The sequence below is a fragment of the Schistocerca cancellata genome, chromosome 5 (assembly GCF_023864275.1).
Source record: "Schistocerca cancellata isolate TAMUIC-IGC-003103 chromosome 5, iqSchCanc2.1, whole genome shotgun sequence".
In the NCBI taxonomy this organism is placed as follows: Eukaryota; Metazoa; Arthropoda; class Insecta; order Orthoptera; family Acrididae; genus Schistocerca; species Schistocerca cancellata.
Genome location: NC_064630.1, coordinates 390,796,700 through 390,815,195, shown reverse-complemented (window position 1 = coordinate 390,815,195; position 18,496 = coordinate 390,796,700). Strand labels below are relative to the sequence as shown.

Sequence of the window (18,496 nt, the reverse complement as noted above, 5' to 3'; positions counted from 1 at the left end):
AGTAGGGGTGCGTTTGAAGGTCCTTTCTGTAGTTTATCTCGATTAACTCGAAAACTATGGCCTCTAGCGAGAACGGGTCTCAGAACACAATTTAACTACATTAAATTTCCTAGCAAAAGAACCTGTCCGTTTTTTTCTGTAGGACTAACAGTTTGCGCATAGCGAGCGAGAGAATATGAAAATCTGGCGCATGGTTTATGAAGGCTAGGTAAAACATTGCGGGTTGCATAAAACGACAGCTGTAGGGGTAGTTGAATCACCCTATATTTAGGAAATCTGGCGATGGAATGAATATAAATGATTTGATCCAATGAACTATTTGAGTTTGAAAACTTTCAGCTGTAAACATTCCAGGTTATCATCAAGAGAAATTTAGTTATCATAAATTTGTTCTTCATCTTCATGAGTCGTTGCGAAATCAAATAAACTCATTTCAAGTACCACTACCATCGCATCAGTTAGTACTTCACTTCTCAGCTATGGCAAGAAACAGTAACTGCTTTTCCTGTGCATTGGGTTCCATCTTTCTCACATACCTTTATATGTCGATACTTTTTACTCGATAAAAACCCATCTGTGTATAACGTCAAACACCAGCTCATACTTTATTGCTGCCATGTACGTTTGATTACGTGCGAAATGTGCAGTCCATATGCGTGGCCCCTGTTTACTGCGCTCGCACAGAAGCTACACTAAACGTCACAGATGTTAACTTTTATGACCGAACGATTTCTGTCTCTGATGTTGTCCACCACCTCCGTGCTTTTTTTTTGTGTGGGGTGTTGGGGGCTGGTGCTATTTTCGATATGAAGGGTGTTGGCGGCTGGTGCTAGCTTCGAGACGAGATATCTTAGAATTCTGCTAAAACGTATTGTATTATGTGATTAATAGTACATAGTAACTAAAATAACTTCCCACATTTATTTCTGTCATTTTTATTCCATTATCGAAAATAATGAAGAAACTGAAATTGTGTCGTCGCAGTATTCTTCAAGAGATCATCTGAGCATGTTTCAGTATAACATATTCAATATCAGTATTGGGAATGAAATTTAAATCCAAACGTAATCATAAACAGAAATCTTGAATCACATTAAATGGCTACATTCTTACATGAATGAAACACAAAACTCCACAGTTTAAATCGTAATTAGTAATTCTCAACATTACAGAATAACACCCACCTGGATATTCACGCGCGTTAGCTCGGCGATTCCGCGATTCTGGGAGGCGCGCCGGTCCCTTATGGAATCCGGCCGGAGGATTAACGGCGAGGGCTCGTGTGCCGTCTGGCCTTCATGTGGTTTTTAGGAGGTTTCCCACATCCGATTAAGTGAATACCGGGCTGGTATCTCATGTCCCGCTTCGTTAAACGATTCATAGCCAAAAAGAAAATGTGCACAACTTTCATATGGGATAACACTAGACCCAGACAGTTGTGGTACACAGATTCCATCATCTACAACTGCCAAAACGTATATTGCCAAATAGAATACCTAACATGCCGACTCCCTCAGGATACGGGATAAAGGACAAGAAAAAAAAGAAGACAACACTACAACGTATGAAGGCGTTAACGGATGATTTGCAGAACTCTGAGTACAGAACTGCGGGTTAAAATTAGTCTGCACATGATTAAGAATTATTTACTATTTGTTCACGAAATCCTGTGTGGAACGGAGGAAACAACTTATTCCCATGAATCGCAATGCATTAATAACCTCGAGGAGAGTGGAAGTGCTAGGGGAAGATGGTGACTTTCCTCACGCGCGACCCGTGTGCTTATTCCTGCAGTCACTCCGTAAAGGCTACTCTGCATACACGTGCTGTATTTTTAGACGACCAATGCTGGCAATTGTCGCCACAAAATCCTCGTGGCCCCAAGTCGAATAACTTCACCTGATGCAGAACTAGGGAACAGCCAGTCAGGAAATTGTGAATAAATTATACTTATTTCAGATAATAAGCCATGTCATGGACTGTAAGCGTCTCTGATTCGACGAATTATCATATCATCAAATACTTCATTAGAAAACGCCGAAAGAACCAGAGTAATTGCTTTGTTCATGTAAGCGACAAATTTTGCTATCAGTAAATGGTACCATGAAACGTAGCGCGGCAGGAATTTTTCGTGTTCTTTCTACCTTTAATGTGTGTATCCTGCGGGAAACTGACGAGCATGTGCAACACTGTTCCTAAATTCTTTTCTTTGTCGCCTGACACACGTATCTCTATTGTCAAAACAGACAAAATATAACATCCGTAAGTGCAGGTAATTTCCCTAAAACTCGATACTTAGTGCATTTCAGATTGAAATATATTGGTGCGTCTTGACTAAGAATTTCTGCATATGACGCCGAGTGGCAACATTAATGACAAAAGGCGATGCATCGCTTCCGATACGAAAAACCAGTATGTGAAGATGCATTTCGTTTTAGACTGAGATGTAGATGGACTTTAACATTTTAATACCAGTTTACACTTAACCAGTAACCCGCCCCCCCCTCCTCCAAATTCTTTAAATAATCGAACTCCAATGTATAAAACCTCTTCAAACTACCGATTATTCTAGGAATGAATTGATGTGTTAAATATTTGACGGTAAGCATGTAAGCGAGAAGAAGTTTAGAAAACTTATGAAATTCTGTTTAGAGTTTGTTGCAAGTTGCTAAGTTATCTGATTATCAAACACTGAATGAGCAGAAACCGGTCGGTGTGGCCGAGCGGTTCTAGGCGCTTCAGTCTGGAACCACGCGACCGCTACTGTCGCAGGTTCGAATCCTGCCTCGGGCATGGATGTGTGTGGTGTCCTTCGGTTAGTTAGGTTTAAGTATTTCGAAGTTCTGGGGGACTGATGACCACAGATGTTAAGTCCCATAGTGGTCAGAGCCATTTGAACCATTTTAATGAGCAGAGCGCGGGTAACATACGTCCTGTTTTAAGCAAAAGCTAGTTTCTCAGGCATCTCAATGTTTATGACGTCGTATTTCCTGAAGTATGCGTTGTTTAATAATATAATTTTTCTTTTGTGGTCAGTGCTATATGTGGACGCTGTCTGAAAATTGTGTTGCGAATGCAGCTAAGAGTAAAGAAGAAATAAATTAGAACGTCATGCCTGATGCCGCAAATTTACTGCATGAACAACAGAACTGTAGCAAGCGATAAACATTTTTCGTTTCATCATTGTGTGGACTGTGTCAGCGAGAAAAAGTTTGATGATGGTTTGAAATTATGTGTTAAGTTCAATGCAACCACTGGTGGCCTCGTTCTCAAATACTGGATGAATATAGTTTGGATATTTGCCAGCGATGACTTACACTGCCTCTGTACATTTACTGATGAGACGAAATATTATGACTACCAGCTTAATAGCTTCTTTGTCCGTCTTTAGAACGAAATACACACTAATTCTGCGTATCAGGGATCCGACAGTTTGTTGGTAGGTTTGTGGAGGAATGTGGCCTTAGACGTCTAGGTACATGGCATGTAATTCGAAGAAATAACGAGCCACTGATTTGGGTACTCGGTGATGGCACCCGATAGCGGACCAAATGAGTGCCATAGGATTTAGGTCAGGCGAATTTGGTCGCCAAGACATCAACGTAAATTCACTATAATGCTTCTCGAACCATTGTAGCACGGTTCTGGCTCCCAGCCACGAACAATTATACTGCTGAAAGATTACATCGCCGTCGGGGAAGATTTCAAATACGAAGGGGTGCAGGTGGTTCGGAACTGTCAGCGAATCTTTGATTGCTACAATTCCCCTTACAAGGGCAGGAGAATGTCTCCCACAGCATAATACGAGGTGCATTCAAGTTCTAAGGCCTCTGATTTTTTTTCTAATTAACTACTCACCCGAAATCGATGAAACTGGCGTTACTACTCGACGTAATCGCCCTGCAGACGTACACATTTTTCACAACGCTGACGCCATGATTCCATGGCAGCCGCGAAGGCTTCTTTAGGAGTCTGTTTTAACCACTGGAAAATCGCTGGGGCAATAGCAGCACGGCTGGTGAATGTGCGGCCACGGAGAGTGTCTTTCATTGTTGGAAAAAGCCAAAAGTCACTAGGAGCCAGGTCAGGTGAGTAGGGAGCGTGAGGAATCACTTCAAAGTTGTTATCACGAAGAAACTGTTGCGTAACGTCAGCTCGATGTGCGGGTGCGTTGTCTTGGTGAAACAGCGCACGCGCAGCCCTTCCCGGACGTTTTTGTTGCAGTGCAGGAAGGAATTTGTTCTTCAAAACATTTTCGTAGGATGCACCTGTTACCGTAGTCCCCTTTGGAACGCAATGGTTAGGGATTACGCCCTCGCTGTCCCAGAACATGGACACCATCATTTTTTCAGCATTGGCGGTTACCCGAAACTTTTTTGGTGGCGGTGAATCTGTGTACTTCCATTGAGCCGACTGACGCTTTGTTTCTGGATTGAAAAATGGCATCCACGTCTCATTCATCGTCACAACCGACGAAAAGAAAGTCCTATTCATGCTGTCGTTGCGCGTCAACATTGCTTGGCAACATGCCACACGGGCAGCCATGTGGTCGTCCGTCAGCATTCGTGGCACCCACCTGGATGACACTTTTCGCATTTTCAGGTCGTCATGCAGGATTGTGTGTACAGAACCCACAGAAATGCCAACTCTGGAGGCGATCTGTTCAACAGTCATTCGGCGATCCCCCAAAACAATTCTCTCCACTTTCTCGATCATGTCGTCAGACCGGCTTGTGCGAGCCCGAGGTTGTTTCGGTTTGTTGTCACACGATGTTCTGCCTTCATTAAACTGTCGCACCCACGAACGCACTTTCGACACATCCATAACTCCATCACCACATGTCTCCTTCAACTGTCGATGAATGTCAATTGGTTTCACACCACGCAAATTCAGAAAACGAATGACTGCACGCTGTTCAAGTAAGGAAAACGTCGCCATTTTAAGTATTTAAAACAGTTCTCATTCTCGCCGCTGGCGGTAAAATTCCATCTGCCGTACGGTGCTGCCATCTCTGGGACGTATTGACAATGAACGCGGCCTCATTTTAAAACAATGCGCATGTTTCTATCTCTTTCCAGTCTGGAGAAAAAAAAATCGGAAGCCTTAGAACTTGAGTGCACCTCGTACTGCTCCCACCAGCCTGCGTCCGTGGGACGTTGCTCGTTTCGAGCTGTCGTCACCTCTATGGCGGCGTTTGTGGAGACGACCATCGACCAGGTACAGCAAAAGCGCGAGTCACCCGAAGAGCCGACACGTTTCCATTAATGGGCGGTCGAATCTCGATGGTCCCATGCCGTCTGCAATCGTAATTGACGATGTCGTTCTGTCAACATGTGGACACTCTGTGATGCTCTGCTGCGGAGGTGCATGTTCAACAACGTACGATGAAAGGTGTGCTCCTAAACACTTGTGCACGGACTAGCACTGCCCTCTTTCGGCGGAGATGCCACAGATCATCATTTATCCTACTTTACAGAGCAGAAAGCCTCCGATCCCCACGTTCTGTGAAGAGTCGTTGATGTCCAACCATTTAGCGCCTAGGGGTAGTTTCACTGTCCTTCCACCTCTTTCCGTTGATGCTCACGACAGTAGCACGTGGACATTTGATCAACCTCCGTTTTCGAGATACACGTTTACAGGTCCTGCATAACAGTAATCCGACCTTTGTCAAAGTAGCTTATGTCAATGGATTTCCGCATTTGCGGCCCATGTCTTCGCTAGGGTGATCCCACGTCCCTGCCTGCTCTGCTTACAGGCTTTTGTTACAGCGTCATATGCCTGCACGTCACCAGGCATCGCGTTGGGCGGTAGTCATAATGTTATGCCTTATAAGTATATATATACACTCCTGGAAATGGAAAAAAGAACACATTGACACCGGTGTGTCAGACCCACCATACTTGCTCCAGACACTGCGAGAGGGCTGTACAAGCAATGATCACACGCACGGCACAGCGGACACACCAGGAACCGCGGTGTTGGCCGTCGAATGGCGCTAGCTGCGCAGCATTTGTGCACCGCCGCCGTCAGTGTCAGCCAGTTTGCCGTGGCATACGGAGCTCCATCGCAGTCTTTAACACTGGTAGCATGCCGCGACAGCGTGGACGTGAACCGTATGTGCAGTTGACGGACTTTGAGCGAGGGCGTATAGTGGGCATGCGGGAGGCCGGGTGGACGTACCGCCGAATTGCTCAACACGTGGGGCGTGAGGTCTCCACAGTACATCGATGTTGTCGCCAGTGGTCGGCGGAAGGTGCACGTGCCCGTCGACCTGGGACCGGACCGCAGCGACGCACGGATGCACGCCAAGACCGTAGGATCCTACATAGTGCCGTAGGGGACCGCACCGCCACTTCCCAGCAAATTAGGGACACTGTTGCTCCTGGGGTATCGGCGAGGACCATTCGCAACCGTCTCCATGAAGCTGGGCTACGGTCCCGCACACCGTTAGGCCGTCTTCCGCTCACGCCCCAACATCGTGCAGCCCGCCTCCAGTGGTGTCGCGACAGGCGTGAATGGAGGGACGAATGGAGACGTGTCGTCTTCAGCGATGAGAGTCGCTTCTGCCTTGGTGCCAATGATGGTCGTATGCGTGTTTGGCGCCGTGCAGGTGAGCGCCACAATCAGGACTGCATACGACCGAGGCACACAGGGCCAACACCCGGCATCATGGTGTGGGGAGCGATCTCCTACACTGGCCGTACACCACTGGTGATCGTCGAGGGGACACTGAATAGTGCACGGTACATCCAAACCGTCATCGAACCCATCGTTCTACCATTCCTAGACCGGCAAGGGAACTTGCTGTTCCAACAGGACAATGCACGTCCGCATGTATCCTGTGCCACCCAACGTGCTCTAGAAGGTGTAAGTCAACTACCCTGGCCAGCAAGATCTCCGGATCTGTCCCCCATTGAGCATGTTTGGGACTGGATGAAGCGTCGTCTCACGCGGTCTGCACGTCCAGCACGAACGCTGGTCCAACTGAGGCGCCAGGTGGAAACGGCATGGCAAGCCGTTCCACAGGACTACATCCAGCATCTCTACGATCGTCTCCATGGGAGAATAGCAGCCTGCATTGCTGCGAAAGGTGGATATACACTGTACTAGTGCCGACATTGTGCATGCTCTGTTGCCTGTGTCTATGTGCCTGTGGTTCTGTCAGTGTGATCATGTGATGTATCTGACCCCAGGAATGTGTCAATAAAGTTTCCCCTTCCTGGGACAATGAATTCACGGTGTTCTTATTTCAATTTCCAGGAGTATATATATATATATGATATTACACATGTTAAAGAGTAGATTATGACAGTATCTTAAAGTTGTACATGTAAAATCAATATTCTTGCAACCTGCAGGTGAATCTGAGTTCCGGAACACACGAAAATTCTGAAATGGCACAGCAAAGCACTAGGCTTGTGAAGTTTTTCCTCAGAAATCTGGAATATTCGTTGTAGTAGGTCCACATTGGAGCTGAATCGAACAGTATATATTTTTGTGCTCTAGAATCACTTCGTGGCCGTCATATTGTAGTTGACAACATAGAGAGCATGAGGGTCTGGATTTCGACACCCAATTAAGATAGAGGTCACTTGTATCCTGTAACGAGTTACGTTCACTCATTTTTGGTTTCTTTGACACGACATTTTTGGGTAAATGTGGAACAACTGTTGCTAGGAATCTGGAGCTATTTCTTTTTTAATTTTGAAATGGTCCGAATAATGGCATCACTGTCCCATCGGTTGTCAGTACCACGCTTATACATGTTAAACTAAACGACCAATCTCTAGCTACCTCAAAATTTTATCTTCACTACAGAAAGTTTATTTTCAATGCCAAATGCATCCAATACCCAAGTGCTAGCATCAAACACTTGTGGTTATCATTTGCTCGGAGGTGAGTGAGATTCTAGGAATTTAGCCGGCCGGTGTGGCCGAGCGGTTCTAGGCGCTACAGTCTGGAACCGAGCGACCGCTACGGTCGCACGTTCGAATCCTGCCTCGGGCATGGATGTGTGTGATATCCTTAGGTTAGTTAGGTTTAAGTAGTTCTATGTTCTAGGGGACTGATGACCTCAGAAGTTAAGTCCCATAGTGCTCAGAGCCATTTGAGCCAGTCTAGGAAATTTGTTGTCTTTGGGATTGTTCGTGACAGGTGTCGCGTGCTTCCAGTCGTAACCGAACTTTGGCAGTGAGCCCAGCGCCTCGTGCCTGCTGTGGTCTATCCAACCACCTAACACTTTCTCTAACAGTTCCGGCCGATGCTTTGGGTGTCCTGCAGGTCTGATGAACGCTTCCTGATTGACCAGTTGCGAATCATACACGTACATCAACTTACCTACCATATCATCCACCCACACCTAGACGACTTTACAACTTTGGAATCTCTGTATTAAAATATCGTCCACGCCACAGAACCTTTTCAGAACTCATAGCTATTTTCTAATCCAATAATGTTGGAATAACAACGATAGAAAACTGAGTTAAATATCTTACGAATTTGCTATTAATTTCTACCTTCCCAATCACCTTAAGTTCTGACATTCACGGATGGCAAACTCTACCTGTCTGCCCGATGGGTGTAAGCATTTATACGCAGGTTTCTTGCTTTCATAACGCCGAAAACTTTAAATGTACTGTAAGATGCACACGTACCAATATCTCATAGGTACACACTTGCACTAAGTTCTAAGATTCTTCGTTTGACAAAGGAAACTTATCGATAAATGTGCGACCTTAGAATAAAATGTACACATTTTTTTATTTCAACGTTATTGCAGCAATCATTATTGCGTGATTCATTCCTAGTGACTCAAATATACACAACTGGCCATTGAAATTGCTACACCACGAAGATGACGTGCTACAGACGCGAAATTTAAACGACAGGAAGAAGATGCTGTAATATGCAAATGATTAGCTTTTCAGAGCATTCAGATAAGGTTGGTGCCGGTGGCGACACTTACAACTTGCTGACATGAGGAAAGTTTCCAACCGATTTCTCATACACAAACAGCAGGTGGCAGGGGTTGCCTGGTGAAACGTTGTTGTGATGCCTCGTGTGAGGAGGAGAAATGCGTACTATTACGTTTCCGACTTTGATAAAGGTCGGATTGCCCTATCGCGATTACGGTTTATCATATCGCGACATTGCTGCTCGCGTTGGTCGAGATCCAATGACTGGTAGCAGAATATGGAATCGGTGGGTTCAGGAGGGTAATACGGAACGCCGTGCTGGATCCCAACGGCCTCGTATCACTAACAGTCGAGATGACAGGCTTCTTATTCGCATGGCTGTAACAGATCGTGCAGCCACGTCTCGATCCCTGAGTGAACAGATGGGGACGTTTGTAAGACAACAACCATTTGCACGAACAGTTCGACGACGTTTGCAGCAGCATGGACTATCAGCTCGGAGACCATGGCTGCGGTTACCCTTGCTGCTGCACCACAGACAGAAAAATGGTTCAAATGGCTTTGAGCACTATGGGACTTAACATCTGAGGTCATCAGTCCCCTAGAACTTAGAACTACGTAAACCTAACTAACCTAAGGACTGCACACACATCCATGCCCGAGGCAGGATTCGAACCTGCGACCGTAGCGGTCGCGCGGTTCCAGGCTAAGGTGCCTAGAATCGCTCAGCCACACCGGTCGGCCATCATAGACAGGAGTGCCTGCGATGGTGTACTCAACGACGAACCTGGGTGCACGAAGGCAAAACGTCATTTTTTCGGATGAATCCAGGTTATATTTACAGCATCATGATGGTCGCATCCGTGTTTGGCGACGTCGTGGTGAACGCGCATTGGAAGCGTGTATTCGTAATCGCCATACTGGCGTATCACCCGGCGTGATCGTATGGGGTGCCATTGGTTACACGTCACGGTCACCTCTTGTTCGCATTGACGGCACTTTGAACAGTGGATGTTACATTTCAGATGCGTTACGACCCGTGGCTCTACCCTTCATTCGATCCCTGCGAAACCCTACATTTCAGCAGGATAACGCACGACCGCATGTTGCAGGTCCTGTACGGGCCTTTCTGGATACAGAAAATGTTCGACTGCTGCCCTGGCCAGCACATTCTCCAGATCTCTCACCAACTGAAAACGTCTGGTCAATGGTGGCCGAGCAACTGGCTCCTCACAATACGCCAGTCACTACTCTTGATGAACTGTGGTATCGTGTTGTAGCTGCATGGGCAGCTGTACCTGTACACGCCATCCAAGCTCTGTTTGACTCAATGCCCAGGCGTATCAAGGCCGTTATTACGGCCAGAGGTGGTTGTTCTGGGCACTGATTTCTCAGAATCCATGCACCCAAATTGTGTCAAATGTAATGACATGTTAGTTCTAGTACAATATATTTGTCCAATGAATACCCGTTTATCATCTGCATTTCTTGTTGGTGTAGCAATTTTAATGGTCAGCAGTGTAGCTTACCTCTCCAGGTCCGTACAATCTAATTATACATACACAGCACTTCACTGCCAGGACTTACATCAGAGACTGAGGCCCACACCAGTTCTACACCACATACAGCATTCCAAGGCCTCCAGTGTGCCCTTTTAAATCGATGACTATTATTTTGCCTGGTGAGTTAATATTTCAGTATTAAATTCCCAGCCACATATGGTCTGGAAGGACAAACTCTCTTCGAATAACAACGAATGCCATTGTTTGGCTGACCTCCATGTTTGCCTGAGATGCGAGTCCTACTGTCTTCCCTGGGGTGTTGTTGTTCATCTATGGTTTTGCCCTGATATATCATCAGTTGCTTTGACGCTTTGTGCGCTTGCTTAGAGGAATATACCAGACGAATATATTGAGGGTCTATTTGTTACAATATTACTTTACTGATATAATACTGCCTGCCGGAGTGGCCGAGCAGTTCTAGGCGCTAAAGTCTGAAACCGCGCTACCGCTACGGTCGCAGGTTCGAATCCTGCCTCGGGCAAGGATGTGTGTGATGTCCTTAGGTTAGTTAGGTTTAAGTAGTTCTAAGTTCTAGGGGACTGGTGACCTCAGAAGGTAAGTCCCATAGTGCTCAGAGCCATTTGAACCATATGATAAAATACTCTCGAGCTCCCAGCTACGTCACATGGTTTAGAATCCGCGAGCTTTAGGCCGAGTACTCCTTGGTCATTGTCAAGTGGTGCCTGTCTTTTGGTTCCTGCTGTCGTCCTTATATAGCCGCGTTGCCTTCTGTGATGTTACTGGTGCTCACTCCGTGGTCCAAATGGTTCAAATGGCTCTGAGCACTATGGGACTTAACATCTGAGGTCATCAGTCCCCTAGAACTTAGAACTACGTAAACCTAACTAACCTAAGGACAGCACACACATCCATGCCCGAGGCAGGATTCGAACCTGCGACCGTAGCGGTCGCGCGGTTCCAGACTGAAGCTCCTAGAACCGCTCGGCCCTAATGGCCGGCCTCCGTGGTCCACATGCTCGCTCTACCGCCGTAGAGGGTAATGTCTTCGTTGCGTGCCCGCCACGCGTGCTTCAACCTTCCGATGCCCGCACCTCAAGCTGTGCTTATCTGCAGACCCCTGTCTTTATTCAGCGTGTATTCGTATGTTCGTAAGTGACGGCGATTTAAAATTCTGTCCTGCAATCAGGATACCAACTAGATATAAATATTTTTATAGCACCATAAAACGCCAAGCAGAGAGTTGGCTGCAGCAAGCAAAAATACAAATGTGAACTACTGTATCTGTGGCATCGTCCAGAGATCGCGGTGCCACACCAAACTGGGCAACGTACACCAGTACCACAGACATTGGCGATGTCTCGCTGCAGTCCACAACGGCGCTGTGGGCAATGGCCTTCTGCGAACTGCACGACTCCAAATGTCCATTGCACGCAGAGTCCATAGAAAGTCACACTCTCTCTCTCAGCATAGCAGCGCCCTCACACAGATGCCAATATAGAGCCGAGCACGGAAGCCCTCTGCCCCAGTTAGTGACCTCAGTTGAAGCAGTCATCATCATAGTATCATCATCATCATCATCATCATCATCAACGAGTAGCGCTAAAGTGTTACAAGTCTCAGATGGCAACGTACTTTCGTAAATGTTGAACACTGTACTTCAAGAGACAAGTTTTAACTTTAGGAAAAATGTGTTGCTTTAATAGCCGATGGCAGTTGAGAACATTCTACATATTCTTGCGCGAAAGGGCTGAATCAAGTTAGGTAAGTATTTTCATCATTCACTTAATAAAGTGAACTAACATGTTGTAGTTCCCAACAGCTATCTCCTAGAATGGTCAAAGAACCCGCACACGATTGTAGATTCGTCTGGTCATAACAGTGGATGATGATGCTGATGATAATGATAAAGTTTTGAATGCGTCGAATAGTTTTGCTAAGAAAGTGAATGACACAGATATCTGTTTTTATTTGTCTTAAATGCACAGTAGTCTCTTCAATGACAGAAAATTGTCTGAAAATACTGCCATCTTTTAGAAACTGTTCCTTGAGTTTATTTACTGTGTTCTGATTCTTGTGACTGAGTCTGTAGGTGAACGCTCATATTTCTGAAATGTATCAGTCTTTTAAGTGACTAAGTTTAATCTGATTAATGTTGTAAATGAAGCTGAGACTAAGTATTCCCTTGATTATTAAACTGTAACCAAGACCCGGATTCATCGAGTTGTACGTAAAATAAAAGCTTTGTTCGCTGATTGTGTGCTTAAAATTGTCAGAACAAGTAAAGGTGAATGAAGGAGATACAACGTTCCCAACGTCTTTAGTGTCTTGTGAATGCAGTGACCTATGTCATACGGTTCCTTATGTCCACAGGTTTTGAGCTGGAGTCCTGTTCGTGAAACGAACACAGTACCATAATGAGTAGCAGATAAGAAAAAAAAAGAAAGAAAACCACTGGAACGGTATTATAGCCTACTGAAGAGTAAAAAAGGGAAGTAATTTCCCGAATTCTAATGAAGAAAACAATCCCATCATTCGCCAGGGACAATGTGGCAAAACTAAACAAAGCTGAAATCATATGGCCAGAGGGTTTTTTGTGTCACGCCCTTTTCTAATGCGAGTGGGTCGTATTAACAACACAAAACTCTCAGAATACAAGATGTTTGAAAGGTTCCATCCCATTGGTCGTACAAACGTATAGTACCACACCATCCACAATTTCTATCAACATCTACATAGATACTCCGCAAGCCACTGTAGAGTGCGTGATGGAGGGCTATTACGAGTAGTGTTATGTCATTGTTGATTATGGTTTACTAAACAGTGCGACTACTGGTGCCAGTTCTGCATATTCTTAGAGGAATTTGTTTACGATGTTTTAAAATACATAAAATTCAGAGTGTAATAGCGCAAAATACTTTATGAACTCTCTCAGCCGTATTCCATTTCTTTGACTCATCAGCCTTCCGGCTGGCTTGATGCGTCCCGCCACCCAAATGGGGGACTAATACGGAATTTTTAGCCAATAGAGAGAGCATAATGAATCATGACACTTTTTCAGTTACAGGCCACGTGTCCTGTGGATACATCTTATGTGTCTTTATTGCAGTGGTTTTCAATTTCTTCTGCACCACGGTGCCGTTAATCTTTGCGGTTCATTCGAATCTTAGGGGTAAGAAAGTGTCCTGAATTTATGTCCGCTCTTCCGCCTTCTTTGACAAAGTCGTTGGGAGAACGAGGGTGACTTCTTAGGCCGGATGTCTTAGATCACCATTGCTGATGGTTTTTATTCAACGCTTAACAAGTGGCATTTTGACTAAAGGTCAAAGACGCTACACCTAGACCATGGGTAATCTGTCTCGCAGATCATTATTGAACGATTCACCCGCAGCTTTCGTTCACATAACTTGTACATGACCATTTATGACGTTCCTAATCTCTTAACGAAGGCATTAAAATACCACATCCCTTGATTGTAAACTACGTACCAACTACCCAACAGAAAGTATTCAATAGACTATGTGACTACCGACTGGTGGAACATGATGATTACATCCTCGCGCAATCTCCACAGCTACAAAGCCTTGATTTGACACATTCCCTACCGTGCCAATGTAGTACCTATCTGCTCCACGTAGCCACTCTAAATACTTGAAGACAATGCACTCTGGCTTGCCTGTCACATTCACGCACGTCCTCTACCCGAATGCCTCAGCCCTCCATAAACTCCTCAAATTTCTCTTCGACAGTCAACGTGTGTGTGTATCTTGTTCTCGTGGTCTTCAGTCCGAAAAGACTGATTTCATGTAATTCTCCACGTCAGTCTACCCTGTTGCAGATCTCTTCGTCTCTGCATATAGCAACTTACATCCATCTGAACTTGCTGACTGTCTATATATCCTATATATTTAGAGAAATCGATTCTAACAACCACATAGTTTCCCCCTAATTACCAGTCCTGGCATGCTGCCGAGAAACATCAATACATGCTTCTACACCTAAACACCCTGCATATCCCTTCACAATGCAACTCCCTAAAATTTCGTCTTAAATTTCAATCATATCCTTTCTTTACTTGCCCATAACTATGATCTGGCCAGCATGATTTCACCCCTGTCCTAAAGCCCATTCTTCTGCCACTCAGTGTACAGCAGTACACATTCCCACATATCAACTATCAACTTAAGGGGGAAACCACATTAGGAGGTTCAAAAAAACTCCTATTTTTTTAAATTGCATAAATCGTTAACTTAACTACCCAAGAATACGCTGTCAAAATTTAAAAGCGAAATTCGTATTCGTTCAGATTTTATGAGCATAGAAATTCTTTCTGTATGATTTATCAAGGGATGAATTACTAGAGAGACGTTTAGGTGGCCACACACAAAATGCGAATGAAAGTTTTAATTCCACTACTTGGCGATTAGCTCCTAAACACTTGCACTCCGCGCTAAAAGTCGTTGAATTGGCATCGTATTTAGCAGGGCGCTTATTCAGTGAAGGAAATTCATCCCTTATAATGGCCATGAAAGAGGCAGGAAATGTAGTAGGTACTCAAAGCTTCAATTATGCCAAACGACGTAGTTCAGTGGAATCGAAGGAAGGTCGGAAAGCTCGGAAAGCACTACTGCAAGCGCAAAATGAAGCCTATGAGGAAGAAGAAGGATTATTATATGGTGCTGGAATCGCAGATTAATCGGTATGCATTTTAAATTATTGTTAACTTCCTTGAATTTCTATGTTTCCGAGAATTTATTTTTCAAACACGTTTATCTCGAAATGACTTTTTTCACATTTTCGTGCAGTCTAACTCAGAAAGTATAGAACCGATCATTATGAAAACTGCTAGCATGATTCTTTATAAAATCACAAATTATATGAACCAAGTTGTGAGATGATATCATGATTTTAAGGGTATTTTTCTTTGCATGATTAGAGAAAAAAATCGTGAAAATCGAAGAAAATTGTTCCAACGTCTGCAAAATTGAGGCTCATATTGTTAGAAAGTAGGTTATTAATGAAAAATCAAAATCTTTTTGATTTCAGATGTAAATCGGAATGCCTACACTGCACGCAATTCGAGAATTATAGTCACATCCTTCAGCGGATATCACAGCGTAACTTTGTTATTTTTCGCTGAAATTATTCAAAAAAATTCAAAAAACTGTTCGACATATGAATTAAATGATGTCAAAATTTGATTAAATCATAATTAATTCTTCTCACCAAAATAAAATCCCAAAATATGTCAAACAGTTTCCTAATTTGGTTTCCACCTTAATTGGCAACCCCGCTCCACACATCACTTAACTCTCCTACTATTTCATATCCTTTCCCAGTGGAGAGCATACTCCATTTCGTGAAGTGATTCACTCTCATTATGAAGACTTTCATCAACATTTCTTGTTAAAGGACAAAAAAACGTGTTTTAACAACGTAGGTGTACACTCGTCTTTTATAATAATTTTTAAAAGTACAATATTTCTGTCACTTAAGTTTCTTATAAGTATCATTGTAGCTTTGAAATGGGTTTCACTGCATAGCGGAAAATATACCCGTCAGTTCACCTTCGCCACTCAGATCGATGGGATATCTGTAGTAAAGATAATATGTGGAAGTGTGGTTTGAGAGTTCCAAGCAAGTGAACATCGGTATTACTTGTGCAGAAGAATAATACAAGAACTAATGAATCATCTTCACGTCCTTTGTAGGAAACAACAAGCTATAAATTCCAGTTATTGCTTGGAAAGAACTTTTATTTGGTCACTTTTCGCATATGTAAATTTCAAAATGTTCGGAAGGGAGGAACATCGTAACGCCTTTGTTTATGTTTTCAGGCGCTGCTTAAGATCTCATCGGCATACCTCAATAAGAAAATCCCCAACATCCCAGACATCAAGACAGAAGGCGGTGAAGAAAAATGGTGAGTGACGACCAACAAAGTATCTTCTCCTCATAGTCACATCTGTGCCAAATATAATTTTTATGGAGGTGTATACTCTGATTATTAAAATTACTTGTCGCTTTATCTTAGTCAATACTGACAGTCATGTCAGCTGAGGTAACTGCGTACTTTTGTTGAAAATAACTACACTACGCTGCTACAACTTTTGGTTTGTTATTCTGCAGCTACTTGCAACCTTGAGGTCATCGTCTGGCAGAACTATAATTTTTCATGGGGAATACCAAGTGTCTGTCACTTTAACATTTAAGCCTTGATTGCTTATCGTTGTGTGAGTATGTGGCCCTTGCGTATTGCACGACATCGACAAGTCCGGAGTTTCGGGAATTCCAGATTTGACGATGTGATATACAGAAGGGTCACACATTCGCACATCAGTAAGTAGTCACGATCTCTGCAAGCACGAAACATATGATCCCTTAATAAAATTTTCATGCTATTTTGGGTGTGGGTAGACAAGCCTGTGTACTTTGATACAGTATACAATTTCCTCACATCGAAGGAACAGCTAAATGAAGTGAGCTTGGCAACAGGGTGTGTCGCGTAAAGTATAAAACTCGTTTTTTTTTCGTGAACGGTACATGATATCGAAACATAATTCTCTGCAAATGGCAGTACTTATAGAAGCACGTAGTTTGTTTCTTGGTTAACACACTTAACTTTTGTATCACTCGAGATATTGAAGCATGAATGCCATTTTTTAATGGAACGATGTAGATTTTCAACTGCGTTAGAAGCTGTTGAAAACACGAGCACAGTGATGTAAAGCTTTGTAATGTCAGGGTTGAAAATTTACACAAAAGTACTTAAGAGCATTACTAAAACTGAAAGGCAAAACGCCTGAAATGAGCTCCTGCGATGTTAAGACCACCTAGTGGGGCTCTTGTACAAGGTTCCATCCTTATATGCAATGAGAAGACTGACCTAAGCTACTAAGATAACCATATGTCCTTTTGGCCTTACTGTGTACATCATAGATACAGGGTCAGCAATGACTTTTGGAAATGGAACTATATGTTAACTCTAGGTTATCAGAATGGGTTTCGAAGAGCTAGACTGCCTGACATCAAGAACAACTGCCAAGATGAGAAACATAGAAGTAGATATCCTCGGTGTAACAAAGCAGCTTAAATCACTTAATAAAGGCAAGGCCTCCGGTCCAGATTGTATACCAGTCAGGTTCCTCTCAGAATATGCTGATAAAATAACTCAATATTTAGCAATTATATACAACCACTCGCTCAGAGAAAGATCTACATCTAAAGACTGGAAAATTGCTCAAATCACACCAATATCCAAAAAGGGAAGTAGGCGTAATCCGCTGAATTACAGGCATATATCACTAACGTCGATTTGCAGTAGGGTTTTGGAACATATACTGTATTCGAACATTATGAAGTGCCTCGAAGTAAACGATTTATTGACATATAGTCATCACGGATTCAGAAAATATCGTTCTTGTGAAACACAACTAGCTCTTTATACTCATGAAGTAATAAGTGCTATCGACAGGGGATGTCAAATTGATTCCATATTTTTAGATTTCCAGAAGGCTTTCGACACCGTTCCTCACAAGCGTCTTCTAACCGAACTGCTTGCCTACGGGGTATCGCCTCAGTTGTGCGACTGGATTCGTGATTTCCTGTCAGAAAGGTCACAGTTAGTAGTAATAGAGGGAAAGTCATCGAGTAAAACAGAAGTAATATCCAGCGTTCCCCAAGGAAGTGTTATAGGCCTTCTATTGTTCCTGGTCTATATTAACGACATAGGAGATAATCTGAGTAGCCGTCTTAGATTGTTTGCAGATGATGCTGTCATTTGCCATCTTGCAAAGTCATCATATGATCAAAACGCCTTGCAAAATGATTTAGATAAGATATCTGTATGGTGCGAAAAGTGGAAATTGACCCTGAATAAAGACAAGTGTGATGTTATTCACATGAGTACTAAAAGAAATAAGCTAATTTCGATTACGTGATAAGCCACAAAAATCTGAAGGCTGTAAATTAAGCTAAATAGTTAGGGATTACAATTACAAATAACCTAAATTTGAACGATCACATAGATAATATTGTGGGTAGAGCAAACCAAAGACTGTG

At 43.6% G+C, this 18,496-nt stretch overlaps 1 protein-coding gene across 1 annotated transcript in view; it reads left to right on the top strand.

Moving 5' to 3' along the window:
• LOC126188560 (protein nervous wreck) overlaps positions 1 to 18,496 on the top strand; it is a 724,305-nt gene that overhangs the window by 345,493 nt on the left and 360,316 nt on the right. The window contains exon 4 of the mRNA XM_049930159.1: positions 16,273 to 16,358. Coding sequence (XP_049786116.1) covers positions 16,273 to 16,358 — 86 coding nt within the window. The remainder of the gene's footprint in view (positions 1 to 16,272; positions 16,359 to 18,496) is intronic.